The sequence below is a fragment of the Amblyomma americanum genome, chromosome 6, assembly GCF_052857255.1.
Source record: "Amblyomma americanum isolate KBUSLIRL-KWMA chromosome 6, ASM5285725v1, whole genome shotgun sequence".
Classification (NCBI taxonomy): Eukaryota; Metazoa; Arthropoda; class Arachnida; order Ixodida; family Ixodidae; genus Amblyomma; species Amblyomma americanum.
Window position 1 is genome coordinate 74,911,236 of NC_135502.1, and position 16,241 is coordinate 74,927,476.

General features: G+C 45.9%; 1 protein-coding gene across 12 annotated transcripts in view; it reads right to left on the minus strand.

Annotated features, from left to right (window-relative positions):
- Positions 1-6,551: 6,551 nt before the first annotated feature.
- mub (poly(rC)-binding protein mub) overlaps positions 6,552-16,241 on the minus strand; it is a 385,362-nt gene continuing 375,672 nt past the window's right edge. For all 12 annotated transcript variants that reach the window (XM_077627372.1, XM_077627365.1, XM_077627374.1 and 9 more), the window contains one exon: positions 6,552-15,762. In XM_077627372.1, coding sequence (XP_077483498.1) covers positions 15,759-15,762 — 4 coding nt within the window. In that variant the 3' untranslated portion in view covers positions 6,552-15,758. The remainder of the gene's footprint in view (positions 15,763-16,241) is intronic.

Genomic DNA, 16,241 nt, shown 5'->3' on the forward strand with positions numbered 1-16,241 from the left:
CCGCTTTGACAAACGCCTTTACCATTCCCCTCATCCATCACTCACAGTGCCGGAGGCTCGCCTTCTTCGGAACATCCAAATGAATACAGTCATTACCCCCCCCCCCCCCCTCCCGCCTCTTGTTCTATCGCTGTCGATCGGGCCCTTCTTGTCCGAACTCCCCTCTGCCTATGCGTACCTAGCCCGTTGCCTCTTCTATTGCCCGGCTGCTCAGCAGTCTGGTTCCTATAACCCCCTCCTTTCCTTATCCATCGCCTCCTGGCCAGACTGGCTTGGCGCTGAAGGGGAAGAAAAGCGTCGCCTGGTCGCCCAGGCGTTCGAATGCTCGGCCTGTAAATTATGATTGAATAAAGGTCTACTACTCCTACTACTTGCACGCTTGCACCAGACGGAGCAATACCCACAGCCAATCGCCATTCCTAACAGCACATGCTGCGCTGCTGAAACGTGAAAAGTTCTTGATGCTTAGCCGTTACGGGCAAGGAGTTGGCTGCTTAGGAAAAATGTATAGCTGTGATGTGTCCACAAAGTGTGCTTCGGTACTTTCGACACAGATGGAAACCCACACGGCATGTTTCGATGCGGAGTCCCGTAGGATGAATGTTTAAACACGACAGCCCTCGCGACGCCTTTTATAGACCATTGCTCAACTTAACAGGAATCAAACGGCCCCTGGTTTCTTCGCTCACCAGCAAAATTCTTTAATTATGTAGGATAAACGCCACTGTGCCGACAGAAGTTGGTGTTTCTTCGTTTAATATCTCATGCTGTCCTGGCAAAGGTAAGCGGCACATGGCCACTATCGTTGCAGTCATGAAGGCGCGTTCTTAGCTACATGGAATAAATAAATATCATGTTTTTTTTAACTGTATTTCCCGGCAACAATATATTAGTGCCGCCATTGCAGAGCTGTTAAAAGAAGAGGAAAGAAAGGCTGCATATCGCCTTTCCTCATAGCTCTACGTTGAATCATCATCATCAGAAACCTTATTAACCAACTGAGGAGTTTGGAGCACGTAGGCTCCCGAGCCCCCGAACAGCGCCACTGCACTCAAGCGTTTATGTTGCTGCGGTTCATAACGTTGGCAGCTCGGTAGGTATAGTGATGGTCTGCGCGACCGAGTCCTCGGAGCGCGCAAGACCTCCCAGTCCTCCCACGTCTTGAGGTGCACTATGCCGCACGGGGAAGGATCCGCTGGACAATGAGAAAGGAGATGGAGAGCAGAAGTGAGAGGTTCAGTACAGAGAGTACAAAATCAAGTGAGGAAAACGGGGTGATTGAAAGGATTTTTAGTTGGCTTATGTGTCAGTAGAATCTCTTCTCTTTTCTGAGATTCGGCATCAAACCCTGGCCAATCCTCCGTCTAAGGCCTGTGCCATTTCTACAGAGAACAACAACAACGAGATCGCCAAGCCACGGTACTGTTATGTTCGTATCATCTGACGCCTCACCGCAAGACGGTAAACACGTCCATGGCTTCAGGGGATACTAGGCACACGTCTCCCCCTACGATGTTTGTGGAGTCTTTCAAATACAGCCGGCTGAAAAAAATTAAAAAGGACAGCGGAGTGTGCCGTCAAGTCGAATAGCCAGTTTCTTACAGTACTCCGTCCACAGAATCAGTGTTGTATCCGCGTGCATACCAAAATTGGTTTTCGACAGAAATTGAACCACGCTAATACAACCTTCGTCCATAACATTTCGAGACTCATTTATTTCCTTCTATAGAAATGATTCCCCAAAACAAATGTCGGTGCGTATGTGTAGCGTAATCTTTTCGGGCTAACCTGAGCTATTTATGTTAATTGCTGTGGCAGCCGCTAGATGGCACATGTAGAAAAATAGGTTGTCACTAGTCGTCTTCGTCTGCGCATTTCACTGTGAGTGAATGCGGAGAGATCGATGCCCACCTCGAACAGCGTGTAAACATAAAATTCTATGTGAAGCTTAGCAAGACAGCCACACAGACGCATGAGCTCCTTCATGACGCTTACGGCAACGAGACATTATCGCGGGCGCAAGTTTTCGAGTGGCACAAGAGGTTCGTTTCGGGCAGAACGTCGGTGGAAGACGACACAAGGCAGGGCCGCCCTTCAACCTCAAGGAATGAAAACAACGTGACCTGGATCAGGGGAATCGTACAGCAAGACCGCACCATTACAGCCCACATGTTATCAAATGCTCTCGACATTAGTAATGGTGAATTCCAACCGCAGGCCCGGAGCGGTCTGCACGCTCTGTGACAGAGCGCCTGAATCCGGCGCAGAGCGCGCGACCTGAAATTGCGATTGGAGTACACTTGCTCTGGCCAGAGCATGTAGGGCGCCGCTATCCCCGCTGAAAAAGAACGTCACGCAAACTTCCGGTCGGATCTGCCGATTTCGGCGGAGCAATCTCGGCTCGGCAACCGCTCCCTGTCTACGATTGGAAGACTCGATCCGTGCCTCAGATCTGCGTTTGGAATACAGTTGCTCCGAAAGGAGCAGGAAACGTTGCTCCAGAAGTGCTCCAACTCTGCGATTGGAAGTCACCATAAGAAAACATGCCACCAAATTTTGCGTGAGAACTTGGGGAAACGAAAGTTGAATGCAAGACTTGTGCCGAACTCCCTCACACAGGACCAGAAGGACACGCGGGCATCAGTGAGCGCTGATTTGCACCCCGAGGCCGAGAAGAATGCTGCATTCGTCGACAGCATCATTGCTGAAGACGAAACATGGCGTTTTCAATACGATTCTCAAACAAAGAGGCAGAGCGCCGAATGGCGGTCCACAATCTCTCCAAAGGTGCGGCGATAGAAGACAAAAACAAAGACGATGCTGATAGTTTTTTTTCGATGCCAGAACTGTCATACATCACAAGTTTGTCCCACAAGGGCAGACAATGAATCAGGAGTTTTATATCCGCGTACTCCAACTTATGCGGGATGCACTGCGAAGCCGTCGCCGTGACTTATGGGCAACTGGACAATGGAGCCTTCTCCACGATAACTCAAGGCCGCACACTGCTCTCAGCGTGACAAAATTTCTCGCCAAGCACAACATTACTGGACTTCCCCATCCGCTATACTCGCCTGACCTCTCCCCATGCGATCTTTTCCTGTTTCCTTGTGTGAAGAGAACCCTAAAAAGTCGCTGGATGAGGACTGTGGAGGCCATTCAAGACGCCACGACAAAGGAGCTGACAGCCCTGCAAAAAGAAGCGTTTTCCAACTGTTTCCAAGACCTCAAGAAGCGTTGGAAGCTGTGTATAGACTGCAAGGAAGACTATTTCAAAGGGGTGCTGCACAAATGATTTCAATGTTAAACACATTTTTTGTTAATGGGCTCAGTCTCGGAACTTTACGGACAAAGGTTGTAAGTAGGCTCCAAAAGTTACCGGTGTCGCAATGCAGTTACCAACAACCAGAAATTCGAGCTACAATTTTGCGTTACAGGTGGCCTTTACTTTTGGCTGCAACGACAATGTTACCGCACAGAAGTGCTCAGGTGGTAAAACTGAAGCTGATGATGATGATGAAAGCATTTTAGTGCGGTGGCACTTCAGCCCGCACTCCGTGATTTCGCCGATGTTTGAAGCCTGCTTGACCTTGAAAGAATCTAGGTGGGCCACCTAGGTCATGTAACATGGTGACATCATAGCAACCTGCCCACCGGATTTTGAGCAAACTGCCCACCGTGGCAGTTCAGTTAACGATTGGTCACGAGAGGTTGCTCGGGAAGAGCAACCTGTCTCACGTGCCCCACTGGTGGCAGTGGCGCGTCGCTTTCTTAACCTCTGCACCACTACGCCAGGAGTGGTGTGGGGACTCCCAGCGATCCATAACTGTTAAATAGAGAATGACCAGTTCCGCATATATGGGAGTTAACCCATTAATTGACGCTATCACGTCATACCCTCAAGGCGGAGCTTAATAGTCCTCTACAGTCTTAGTGCGCTGGCACTAAGGTCCCTCTCGCTGATTTTGCCAATCTTTGAAGCCTGCTTGACCTTGCGAGCTGAGCGTCGGATCGAAACCGAAGTGACAACCGAAGTGCCAGTGCACCTGATTCGCATTTGGCCTAACCATGCTAAATCGTCTTTTTTTTTAATTTGAGCTAAAATTTCCGGTCGGTGCCCCCCTATTCCAGAAGTCTGTTGGGCATTGCAACTTTCGGGTCTTAGCTGGACAGCACTTCCCCTGTCTTGAGTTTTCCGTGGCCGTCTTCAGCGAAAAGCTATATTCGCCTACTGGTATCCTTTCTTTCGCTTCTCTTCTGTTCGTTTTCTTCGAATATTATCCAAGGGAAACGACCTGCTGAACACAAGAGGCCAAGAGGCCCTCGACGCTCCATTAAGTGTACAGGGTGTTCCTCCAAAGACTGTTAAGAAAGATAGGGTTTCCGAGTTCGAAGAGCTCTGTATTCGGCATAACATTGCCAGCGGAGGCGTGCATCAAAACACATCTAAAGGTGTTAGCTAGCAGGCCAGCTAACACCTAATAGTTACTAATAGTTGAATGATACTAATAGTTATCTTTTTAACTATTACACTTACACTCCCCATTTATTGAGAGGTTTGTAGGCCATCGTAAGTAATACCTATATCAGTTTCTAGATTTTCGAAAAAGCCATTCTCGTCGCCGCTACAGCAAACAATTTTGGGGCTGCATAGGGGCGAAACCAAAGCCGAGGGGCCAGAGATAGCGATTGCCACGCCTAAAGTCCCTAGACAAGCTGATCTAGGGCAAAGCGGCACAAATGTTACATGCTCTTTCGCACAGCTCGAGTGGGAGCAGCGAGCGGGCAAAGAGTACGTGACGGGCGCGCAGCAGATAGCCGCTAGGCGGCTGCTTGGTGCGGAGCTTGTGCGCCACACTGGTACTTTGGTCAAGAAGCTGAAGATCCGCTCTGGCCGCTTCTCGTCGTTGGCGTTCCCCCGCCGTCTAGGGTCCGCCTATTAAAAGCTTTAAGTTCCCAAATCAAACTGCTACATGACAATATACAGTCGAACCTCGCATAACGAAACGGTGTGCTAAGAAACAATGGTTATAACGAAGAAATAATCATTCCTTTTGCGAGCTTTTGTAAAAGCCCATGTATTTGATATCTTGTTTTTACGAAGTGGAATTTTCCTACAACGGGATATAACGAACCTGCAATGAACCTCACTGAGTTTGTAATGGTGCCCAACATTTCCGTACCGAAGCAGCATGGTCGCATGGTTACAACAGTTTTGGAAGTGCGCTTGGTGCCCTTGAAGGCATCGAGGTCCCGCTATATATTTTCCCAGGGCCAAGCGGTGGAAAAGGAAAAAGTAAACCAATTTCCGTTGACCACAATGCGGCGATCGTCAAAGCCTTTGGCCTGGCATATGCGTTCTGCACATGAAGTTCCAATCATGCGGATAAGTGTTGGTGCCCACGTGCTCGCGATGGCTCGTACCTAAGGAGAAGAATTTATGGACTGCATAAATTCTTCTCCGGCGGAAAACGTATTCTTTGTCTACAGGCGAAGTATATTGGTGTCAGTTCAGATTTCGGAGAGGCCGATCCTATGCTCTTGGTCAGCGAGCATTCCTTCCAAGCTGTTCTGTTCCGACTCATAGCTTAGCCTCGCTATAAGCAGGAGCAGCTAGAATCTGTCATAATGTGCGCAGCTGCCAGTGCTTGTTTTCCTAGCTTTTGCCAAGCGGAAAGCATTTTTGTCCCTTCCCGCTCACATTTGCATGACTAGAGTCACATGGGGCGGAAGCCAACGAGAACTGCCCGTATTGTGTAGGGAATGACACCGCAAGCAGGATGCGGGCCTCGGCAGGAAACGCCTCATAGCATAACATCTGGGGGCACTAGTAGGTCACTGCACGCATTCCACCATACACAGATTAGTGGTGCAGTTGAGCAACATGAAGCTGAACTATTAGTCGCACTGTATCCTGAGCCAGTGAGGGCCTGCTGGGGGAAGCTGCAAGGGACTTCGTTAATTGGAATGTTCAGGTAGCCCGACTATCTACAGAATACGCGCACTCCGGCTGCTTGCATTCTAAAGTTACCGAAAACAACGCATATATGCAAGCTGTCTTGTCAATAAACTTCTTTCCACAGTTCTTTTGGATCCGAACAGCAGACTCGGCATGCTACGATAATTGCCAGCCATGGCATCATTTTACCCCAGAAATGAACAGCGCATTTGTATCCAGTTGAGGCGTACGCATTAGCTCACAGTTAAAAAGTCGCTTGTGCATGTTTAGGAAGAGTAGCCCGCACATCAGTTTTTCGTTCTTGGCTCTAGAGGATAGCTTGGATTCTGAAATGCCAACTAGATTTTCCCTGTTATACATTTGTTGTGTGTATGCACGCACTAACTAGATATTGGTGCTACTCCACTGTACTCTTAGCGAGACATCTGAGTGAACACTCGCACAGGCTTTGTTTTGTTTTCTTATGTTGTTGCGCGATCTTACTTCCAGTAGGTGCTCGCAGTTTGTGTCGGCTTGTCGCGCAGCTCTGCAAGCCGCGGCCGCCGCGCTCACGGCGGAGCCGACAAGAGATTCACACACACAAGAAACAGGGTCGTGAAGAACATCTATAAATATCTCCTTTATTACCTCGAGAGTCGAGTAAATCGAGGTGCTCACACGCCTTCATCAGAGTTTATTGCATCAAATAGCGGCGCTGTTTGCGTGTTTATTTCTTTTTTTTCTTTTTTTCATCTCCTTTCACAGCTCCCGATGTAAGTACATTCCACCAGATCTCCGCGCTCTTTTACACCACGCTCGATACGGTGTTTTAAATACTGTGTATATAATGTTTAATGCGCTTTCCTTCTCCGCGTTATACACACAATACGGGAACAACAAGCGGCAAAAAAGTGACAGAGAAAAACCCAAGAGAAATAGTGCATCAACGGCAGAGAACAGTACGGCTACTATGCATACACGATATATCTGGTGCAAACGAACGCAGGCGGGCTCCGTTACGATCACCGCGCAGGTCTATGTTAAAGACTAGTGGCGTCTGCTTCCTGAGTATAACGAGAGACACTTCTATCATGCAGACGACGACAAAGAAAATGAAACAGCAAATAAATAACAATAGAAAACGTCCACCAGCTGGCGCGTCACGCACACACACACAGTCACACACATCTCCGCTGTACAATGAGTGAAACAAGTTCGACAAAAAACGAACGAACTCATGTGTTTGCTGTATGTATATTTCCTGTCCCCTCTCCCTCCGGTTTGCGGTTTTACACACTATATTTACTTCTTTTTTTTTTTGCATAAATGAGACCTTGGCATCGACGCGCCGACTTTGGCAGACAACTCAGGGCGTCGTCATCTTATTCCCTCCTTTCCCCGAGCCCCGACAGCGATTGACGGCCGACGCGGCGAATACGGCACAACCACCGGCGCGCACACCGTTGCAGGTAAAAAATGCAACGCCGGAGTGGATGCGCTTGCACGGCGTTACGTCATACATCGGCGGCTGCTGAGAGGTTACCTACTACTGCAACGATCGCGACGCCGCAGAGTAGCTACGAAGCGAGCGCTACAAAGAATAGTCACACAGATTAAGCAACCTCAGTTCGGGGCGCTGCCTACGGGATGCGACGTGTGGCATATTCTCCTCTCAGTACTCTCAGTAACTGTCCCATGCTCAACAAACTCCAAATCCTCTTTAATCTCTTTTATAACGGCACCCTTATGCGCTAGCCAGACACTGAGAAGTTTTCACAGTTGCGCCTTCGTCACGGCTGCAATTCTGTTGACCCAGTAGCATAAGCCCACAGATTAGCGTAAAATATGCCGTTTACACGCGTTTCCTGTGCTCTGTGACGTTAACGAATGGTACAGGAGGCACACCGCACGCTAGCAAACTCACTCTCCGGAGACAATACCTTTAGCATAAGTCCGCAAGGCATAAGACGAAGCATGCTGCTACAAACGGCCACGCCTCGGTGACATCGCGTTTCGAGCTTTGATTACTTCGGCCGTTGACACGCCCAACCACAGAGAAGAGGATGATGTATCTGGCTCGTTACGACATATTTCCGCGGTATGGCGGTGGGAACGGTGCAACGCCGGGCCAGCGCCTGCGACAGGCACCACTGCGCTGCTTTTAGAGATGGCCGCCTGCGTCGGGGGGAGGAAGGGGGGGGGGGGGGGGGGTGCGCAGACCGCGAATCGCTGCCGGGGCGCGTGCACGCGCGCTCAAGCGAGCACAAGCACACTCGACGAGATATGTGAGCAAACTGTGAAAAAAGTGCATGATATGTTTTTTTTTAGTGGGTGTAGAGAGTACACATATATAGATACATATCTATATCTATACACAGCGTCGCGTTTGCTTCGCCGCCCCTCGCCACACTGTTTTTTCCCCTCGCTCTCCCGCCCAAAAGAAAAAAAAGAAACAGTCATACACGGTAGTGATTGTTTGAACAAACTTTCCGCCTCTTGAGCACTGTTTTTTTGCTTTTGCACGCGCGCTTTCCTCATCTTTTTTTTACAAAAATAAGAACGCAATAACAGAGTACGATCTAATAATGTACATGCAAGCGATACGCAGCCGGGCTACAAAAAGTTTTTTTTTTCTTTTACCTCCATTTCGCGCGCACTGACGCAGGAACAAAAGGTTTCTTCCTCATATTGCACTGTCCTGCTTGTTCTATACTTTTTGACGTTTCCAGCTGACTGGGTGCGCACGGAGGCGGCGAGAACAACTTGAGGAGGCATGCTGCCCCCTCCTCATCACTCACCACATGTCATCAACAAAAATAAACTCAACTGACAACGCGCGCATACTTTAATTCTTTACGCGGCTCCTTTCGGCCGCCAAGTCACGCGAATGGGGGCAACAGCTTTGGCTTTAAACGAGATCTGTACAAGTGTGTATGCGACCCTGTGACTCGACTCATCGTGTTTTTATCTCAAGTCCCCACGAAGAGACTGCGCCGCGTGCGAGTCGACGGCGTTTTGGTTTCTTTTTCACTTCTTAAAACAATCTCGGGTGGGTGCAAGGTGGTGGGTGGCGGGAAACGATTTGGGTGGTGAGTAGTACACCTGCTGTGCGGGGCAATTAAGGGGGCGCCACGCCAGGACGACAAATGATCTCTGGTTTCACTGCTACGAGCATCTCTCGCCTCAATGCGTCTTTTCTGCGAGAGTGACACGAAGCAACACAATCAGTGCTCTCAGCTTCTTAAAAGATGCCAGCGATCCTCCTCGCCTAACGACTAGCACTTCGACCTCCTTGGCTAATCGTCGCAGCGCCGAAATTCATCAGTTCAGCGCTCGCGCACTGCCTGCTCCCAGACGTAAAAAGAAGCCGGATTCTTCCAGCTTTTTCCCCAGCAGCAATTGCTCCGGGAGGATGCGGGAGGATGGCAAAGGAAAAGGCAGTCGCCTATAATCTTCCCCGGCGCATGGGTCCAACAGCCGAGAGGAAAGGACTGAGCGGTCGAGCGTCTGGCGCGCGCCGCGAGGCGCGGGCAATTCGCTGGAAAAGCAAAGGCGATTTGTGAGCGACAGGTGACTCGGCCGCGCTCGTCGCTACTTGCACGCACGGGCATGTCCTCGCACGTGAGCGGCTTACTGCGCATGCGCTAGGTAAAGCATGCATGGAAAGAAAAAAAAAGCACAGGCCGGTGCGCGGTCACACTACACGTCGTGACAAAGTGCAGCGTTAAGTGGGGACGTTGACAATTTGAAATCATCTCTCAGTAAGGACAGAGAGAAAGAAAACGAAAGCGCAGAAGATACCCACACGCGTTCGTCACTGACCGTGGCACAATGTCAACAGATAAGCTTATGCAACACTACATGACAACAGCACTCACGCACGACGCTCATATGCACGGACACGTGTGTAAATCCACTGACTAGATACTCAAGGCCTCCGTCCCTGTCATGTACGGAATGCCTTTCCTGCGCTACAACCTTTTTCTGAACGTCGCATTTTACATGCACATATCGACAGATTTACAATAGCCGAGAAAGACTTTTTGGCCTTCACCTTGCTTCGCCTACAATGTTAAATGCGACGTTCTGGAAATGAAAAATGCACAGTCATTTGACTCCAGAAAAAAAAAAATGTGGGTAAAAAGCTAGCCTTCTCACTTGTGAGTCTACTAAACTATCTGTAGCTCTGTGTGTATAAAAGTGAAGGGTTCTTTGAGAGATTAGTCTGTGCCACACCGAGAATCCGGGAGGTCCCGTGAGCACAGATCACACACTGAATGAAACACATTCACGGCAAAGAGTGCCATAACCAACTCAAGCATACCCTCTGTTTGCACTAAAAAAAAAAAAGTGTTTAATTGTTGCCGTTTCAAAATAACAGATACGGAGGACAGCGTCCCGGTAAACTTGTTATCACAGAACGATTAAATATATATGTGTAAAACTGCACACACACTGCAAAAAGACTCATGTGCACTGCGACAACGACAGACGTCAATCAGCTAGCGAGCACATGTTTAAAAGAAAACATCGCAAGAATTAGAAAACGATGGAGCAATCAATGTTGAGCATTTAAGATAGCCACTGAATACAACCTTAGCGCTTTTTAGGCTTGCGAAAAAACTGTATCAAAGCAAAAGAAAAGCACACAAACAGCATGAGCACTCGAAAGAATAAAGAACAAAGTAAAGGCAGACGATTTCGTCATGGCTGCCTGTAAAAGTATGGAATGCTTTCCCGCAAGAAGTGTGTGCAAGTGGCAAAGACAGCTTTCAAGAGAGAGGCCAGCATCGGCTCGTCGGACGATACCTTAAAAAAAAGACTGCGTGCATTCCATGTTCGCGTAAATGCCCATGTTAAATTGGCAGCTATGCGCCTGCATAATTCGGTGGTCTAGAAAACACCGCTGTGTCTACCTTCCCTCAGAAGCAATTGTACGCAGCTTGAACCGTACCTCCGTGACCTGACCACAACAAAGCCATCTTGTCTTTCTACGGTGCAATGCCTCAACGGCGCTATCATGCTAACCGCAGCTACAACAACGCACTTACACAAGGCTTGTTTGGAGCGCTTTCTCACTCTCTCTCTTGCACGGTTCACAGAATGCAGCAGACGTACGCATTCGACTGCTCAGTAGCACGGGCTTACCAAAATTCCACATGATTTGTAATCATGACCACGTATCCACTATAGAAAGTAGCGCTACTATTGCTCTAGTACTTGCTACATAGGGCAGAGAAAGTAGTTATTTACTTCGCACACTTGAAAAAACAAACAGCAGACGATATCGTATGTTAAGTAACAAGAAGCCCAATCACAACTACAAGCAAATGAAAGCATCATCCTATGTGTATTGCAAGTCTGTGCTGCATAGTATGTGATATGTTATTGACTGAGTGAGGGGAAGAAATGAACACAAGAACATGATATCTGCGCATCATAACAGACTTTAGCTCACTAAGGTTTCCTGCCTGAGATCAAAAAGTGTGTTGAAAGCTACGAATAATCTGCTTTATCACGAAACAGACAACGCAGGCGAGCCTCAAAGACACGCAGTGCAAGAATGTAAAACGGTGCAGTTAACAATACTTCAGCACGGCTTGAACATCACATCATAGACTTACATATGTGGCAAGAAAAATTGTGTATATAATCCAGGAGCAAGCATGTGGCAAGGACCCAAAGGTTAGTCAGAGCAAGAAGAAAGTATCTCCAAAAGTATGATGAACAAGAAAGCCTGCAGCTGCCACAACACTTCAGCCATATTGTTTTGAAAGCATAAACCACAAGGATACTTTGCCAGTGAACATACTATGAGTTGTAACAGCTTTGAGCTTCTGAAAGCATCTCCTCTGAGAGGAGTAGCAAATAACCAGCACAAAAACTTAATGCTTCCTCTATTTTGTCAAAAGTGACAATTTGCTGACAAGAAAGGACTCTAGGTCAGAAAAAGAAAGAACATAGTGACACAAAGCTGCACCAGTCATTAGGTACAGCATATCAGCACACAAGACAACCTATGAACAATCTCTTGGCATTGTATGAGATCTACTTCTCTGTTAGCTTGAAATGGCACACATGCATACAAATATGCTTCAAGACCACTAACTAGACAGTGGAGCAAGTGCACTAGTTACTAAGTAGCACTTATTCAGCTCACTGGTTCTTTAAAACAGCATGAACCATGCTATTCTTTTGGGAGGTGTGGGTTAAATTACTTCGGAGCTGTTGCCATGACAAATCAGAAACAGGGACTAGAGTAGCAACATTTTTTTTTTCTTCAAAGATCAGCATTTGCCTTGGAGGGGTCAGTATGACGTTGCTCTAGCACCATAAAAAACAAACCTACATATGGTCCTCATCTGTAGACTGCTGGTTTGAGTGCACGCTACAACAACAAGGCATACACTTGGGCCAAATTTGGGGCTTGCATTATCTGCTGACACAATACACAACACAGGGATATTTGGGGGTGGCTATTACAAATAAAACAAAATACAAAAGAAAACAAGTCCCCAGCAATGGTAGGAGCCAGAATAAGCACCTGCTTCAATTTTGATTCTCATACTCCCAAAACTCACTACAGACATCATAATATGTTAACCTTAAGAAATTGTGCAGACTTTACTCCTTTGGAAGTTTACTGCCGAAAGAAGATGAAAAAACATAGTGGAATAATAGAACCTAGTCATTGGCAGGTAATGCTAGCAATACTAGATGCTCTTGGATGTAAGAAGCTACTTAGCATGCTGGAACATTAAAAAACTAGACAGAATAAGGCAATTTCAATTTCCCTCATGCTATGGTTTGCTTAACCAAACATGCATACAAACAAAAGAAAAGGAAGTAAGTATATGACATGCAAAGCAGGTTTTGAATTCTACAGAACATGCTGCCCGGTCTTGTATCTCTCATTTTGTACATTTATGAAAGTGCATAGTTTGACTGTAGTGACGTTTCCTTTGTATACATATACTATCTCATATATATTCATATATATACTTCAAGTGTATAGAAAAATTTACATGATGAAGGGTGTTTTACCAACCAACAAGGCCATCATAGACTGAGGAATTATGCCAGTACGAGATTAAGGAGAAAGCAAAGACATGAAAGCCAACGTCATTCTGCACTTGTTCCAAGGATATGCCTTTTGTTCGTTAAAACAATGGCCCACATGGTGTCTTCAGGGTGCGGTATTACCCTCATGCTTTTCTTGACACAGTCAGGAGTACTTTGTGAATATTCATGAAGCAGAAGTTACCGATAGCTGCCTCTCTTGCCATCTTAGAGCTGCCTAGCAACATACGATTACCCTTAGCCTTCTGATATGTGCTTTTTTCAGTCAAAAACTGATGCAGATAGTGTTCCCTGTTACAGTACGAATAAAGGTTACAGTATGAATAAACTGCACCATTTGGAAAAAAAAAAAAGGTAAGGCTAATAAAGGTACTAAGGATGTACTATGCTTGTCTCGTATATGGGAATAACTGTGTTCCTGCAATGTTGCCTGTGCCTTTACGAATGCAAGACGGTAAATGGCAAGATTTTTGGCATCATTTGAGTTGACTAACACTTACATCAAAAGGAATAAGAAACACGACCTGATACACAAATTACGAGGGGTTGCTGGAAAAACTAGTCTGCTCTGCTTTACCTTGCATTCAGGACAATATCTAATAGCTACACAAGAACAGAGGCACATTCTTCTTACATGCAGAGTCATATAATACACAGCTCAAGTTACTTCATATTGAATAAATGACTTTGTTTATGTTCTTGCTTGGCATTTAGCACTTGATATGTTTGGCTTTTAAAACACCAATTTTTTTTGCTAACATTAACGGAACTGAACAGAACATCTGTATAGAATGCACATAGTATCACTTGTGCTTTAACATTAAATGAAATAAACTCTTCGAAACACCCAATGCATTACGTGCAGCGTTCAAAATAATCACATGGCATGATAAAAGTGGTGACGTGAAAACAAGCTAGTAAATGTACCCTTTGTAACGAAAAATTGTGACCACTATATTCAGAGAAAACAATACATAATGGTTAACACTATCATGCAAATGTGACTAAGAGTGCTGGTGTGATTTATTTGAAGTAAATACAATTAGTTTTATAAATAAAAGCTGTAGTATGCGATGAGAATGCAAATGCAATATGACCTATGTTTCCTGATTTAAAAAAAAAAACTAGCCAGAAGCATTAAAATTTGTAATAAAAGCTGTTACACTGTTTCAAACATTGTGTTCATAGTCTATGTATACAAAATTTTGAAATTGCAATCTGGGATTTACTAACAACATAATATAGTCTGAAATACATCAAGCTCAATATTTTATCATTTACCATGTTCACACAGCATAATCTACAAGTAAAGATAAATGGCACAGATAAATTGCCACTTAATTAAAAAAAGTCCCCACCTATGAGCATAATTAATAAACATCTGATAACAACAGTACCTAACACTTGCCATTTAGTCCATGAAAAATTATACCCTAGTGCAAAATTTTTATACAGACATTCTGTCATGACCACGCTGGAAAAAAAAATTTAAAACCTCATGGCCAATTTGAAAAGAAACAGATAACAGCAAAAAGCTCTACAGTACTTTTAATCATTGACATCAACAGCAAACTTAACACCAGCTTTGAAACTTGACAATATTATGAAGTACTTTACAACAAAGTTTCCTTGAGTATTTCCTGTTCTTCATAACCAAAGGTGCTGTTGGCACCAAATGATCTTACAAGTGTTCCTCCTCAGGTAGGGAAAAAGATTATCAGGTTCGCTGCAACAACTGCCCATAAGGTTGAGTGTTGATGCCGAAGACAAAACCATCAAAAAGTTATTAGCAAAACCTAACCATCAAAATCTAAACCATAACAAATAAATAGAAACACCTTTTCGTAAGAAGCAACCTACAGATTATTTCTATCTGCATGTAAAAGCTGCAGTATACATGAAAAGTTTGGCACCGAATGATGAACTAACTGTTTTTGTCTACCCACACTATTTGCACTGGTTTTGTGTAATGGCAGCAGGAAAGTAGCAAAAATATTAAAGAAAAATTATTCAATGCTAGCTGAACCTTTCAAGCTGATCGCACAACCATGCTCAGTGGCTTGTGTGTATATGGACAACACACACTGACAATGCATTGCTGTTTGGGTATTGAAAAACCCTCCCAACTCTGCTGCCACTACATGCTGTGCTTCTTCATCATCTGTCTGACACTTCAGGACTTGCCTGCATGGCCACGTCTCAGTGTAGATATCTGTGTTGCACAAAACCCGTATCACATGCACGCACAAGAAGAGGAGAAAAAAAAATACATATACAACTCTTGTCCTTTGCCTCCTTCGAGAGTAAAAGCCAGGAATAAATTAAAACTCACAGTTGCTTTGCACGTGGCAAAAATACGAGATCGGTCTCTAGTGTTGCAGCTACAGTGCAGTGCCGGTTTGTCAGAGAACAACAGTGTGTGCAAGGAAAGGTGCGTCGCACTTGCTACGTGCCGACGTGTATGCTCAGTGCAGCGAGTGACAAAAGATGCATGCTCGATAAGAAGAGGTGTCAAGCCATCGCGACACGCTGAGTTGAGCGCGTTTGCTCGCGTCTGTCGAAGAGGGAACGGGAGGTTTAGGTGGTGTGCGAGTGTGTACAAGCCTGGTTGCCATGAGATATGGATCTGCATGTCATCCGCTTGCTTTGTGACAGTGCTGGGGTCTTGCTCCTTTCCTTAAGTAGCAGAAAGAGTAGTGGTAACCTCCGGAGCTCCTCCAATGAGAGGCACAGAGAGAGATCAGCTGAGGAAGAAAGAGAGCAGTCATTCAGACATTCACTGGCGAGGCAAAGCCTGGCACTTTTTACAAGGTAACAATGACTCTAGATAGAAAATGAAGCAGCTCTCCATGCAAAAAAATGCATGTGCACACATGATGAATCTTTTTGAGGCAGCATTTAAGTGGCTTCCAGCAGGTTTGGAGTCACTGACTGCACCTCATGCCAATGACGAGGAATATATGCTGTTTGAAATCCAAGGCTTGACGAAAATCTGTCTGATTGGGAATGTTCATGGTAGGAAACTATCAAGCGCAGACCAATTTTCTTGAGACAAGAAGATTGGTTGGTGCTCAATACTTTCCCACCATATGCTATTTGCACGCGCAGAAAATATATTGCAGGTACAGAAGTCAATAAGTGTGCCGAGCTCGTATGCATCAGCCAACCTAAGTTGGCGCTAACTACCAAGGAGCTTGTTATTTGGACAAGAGTTCAGTTACAG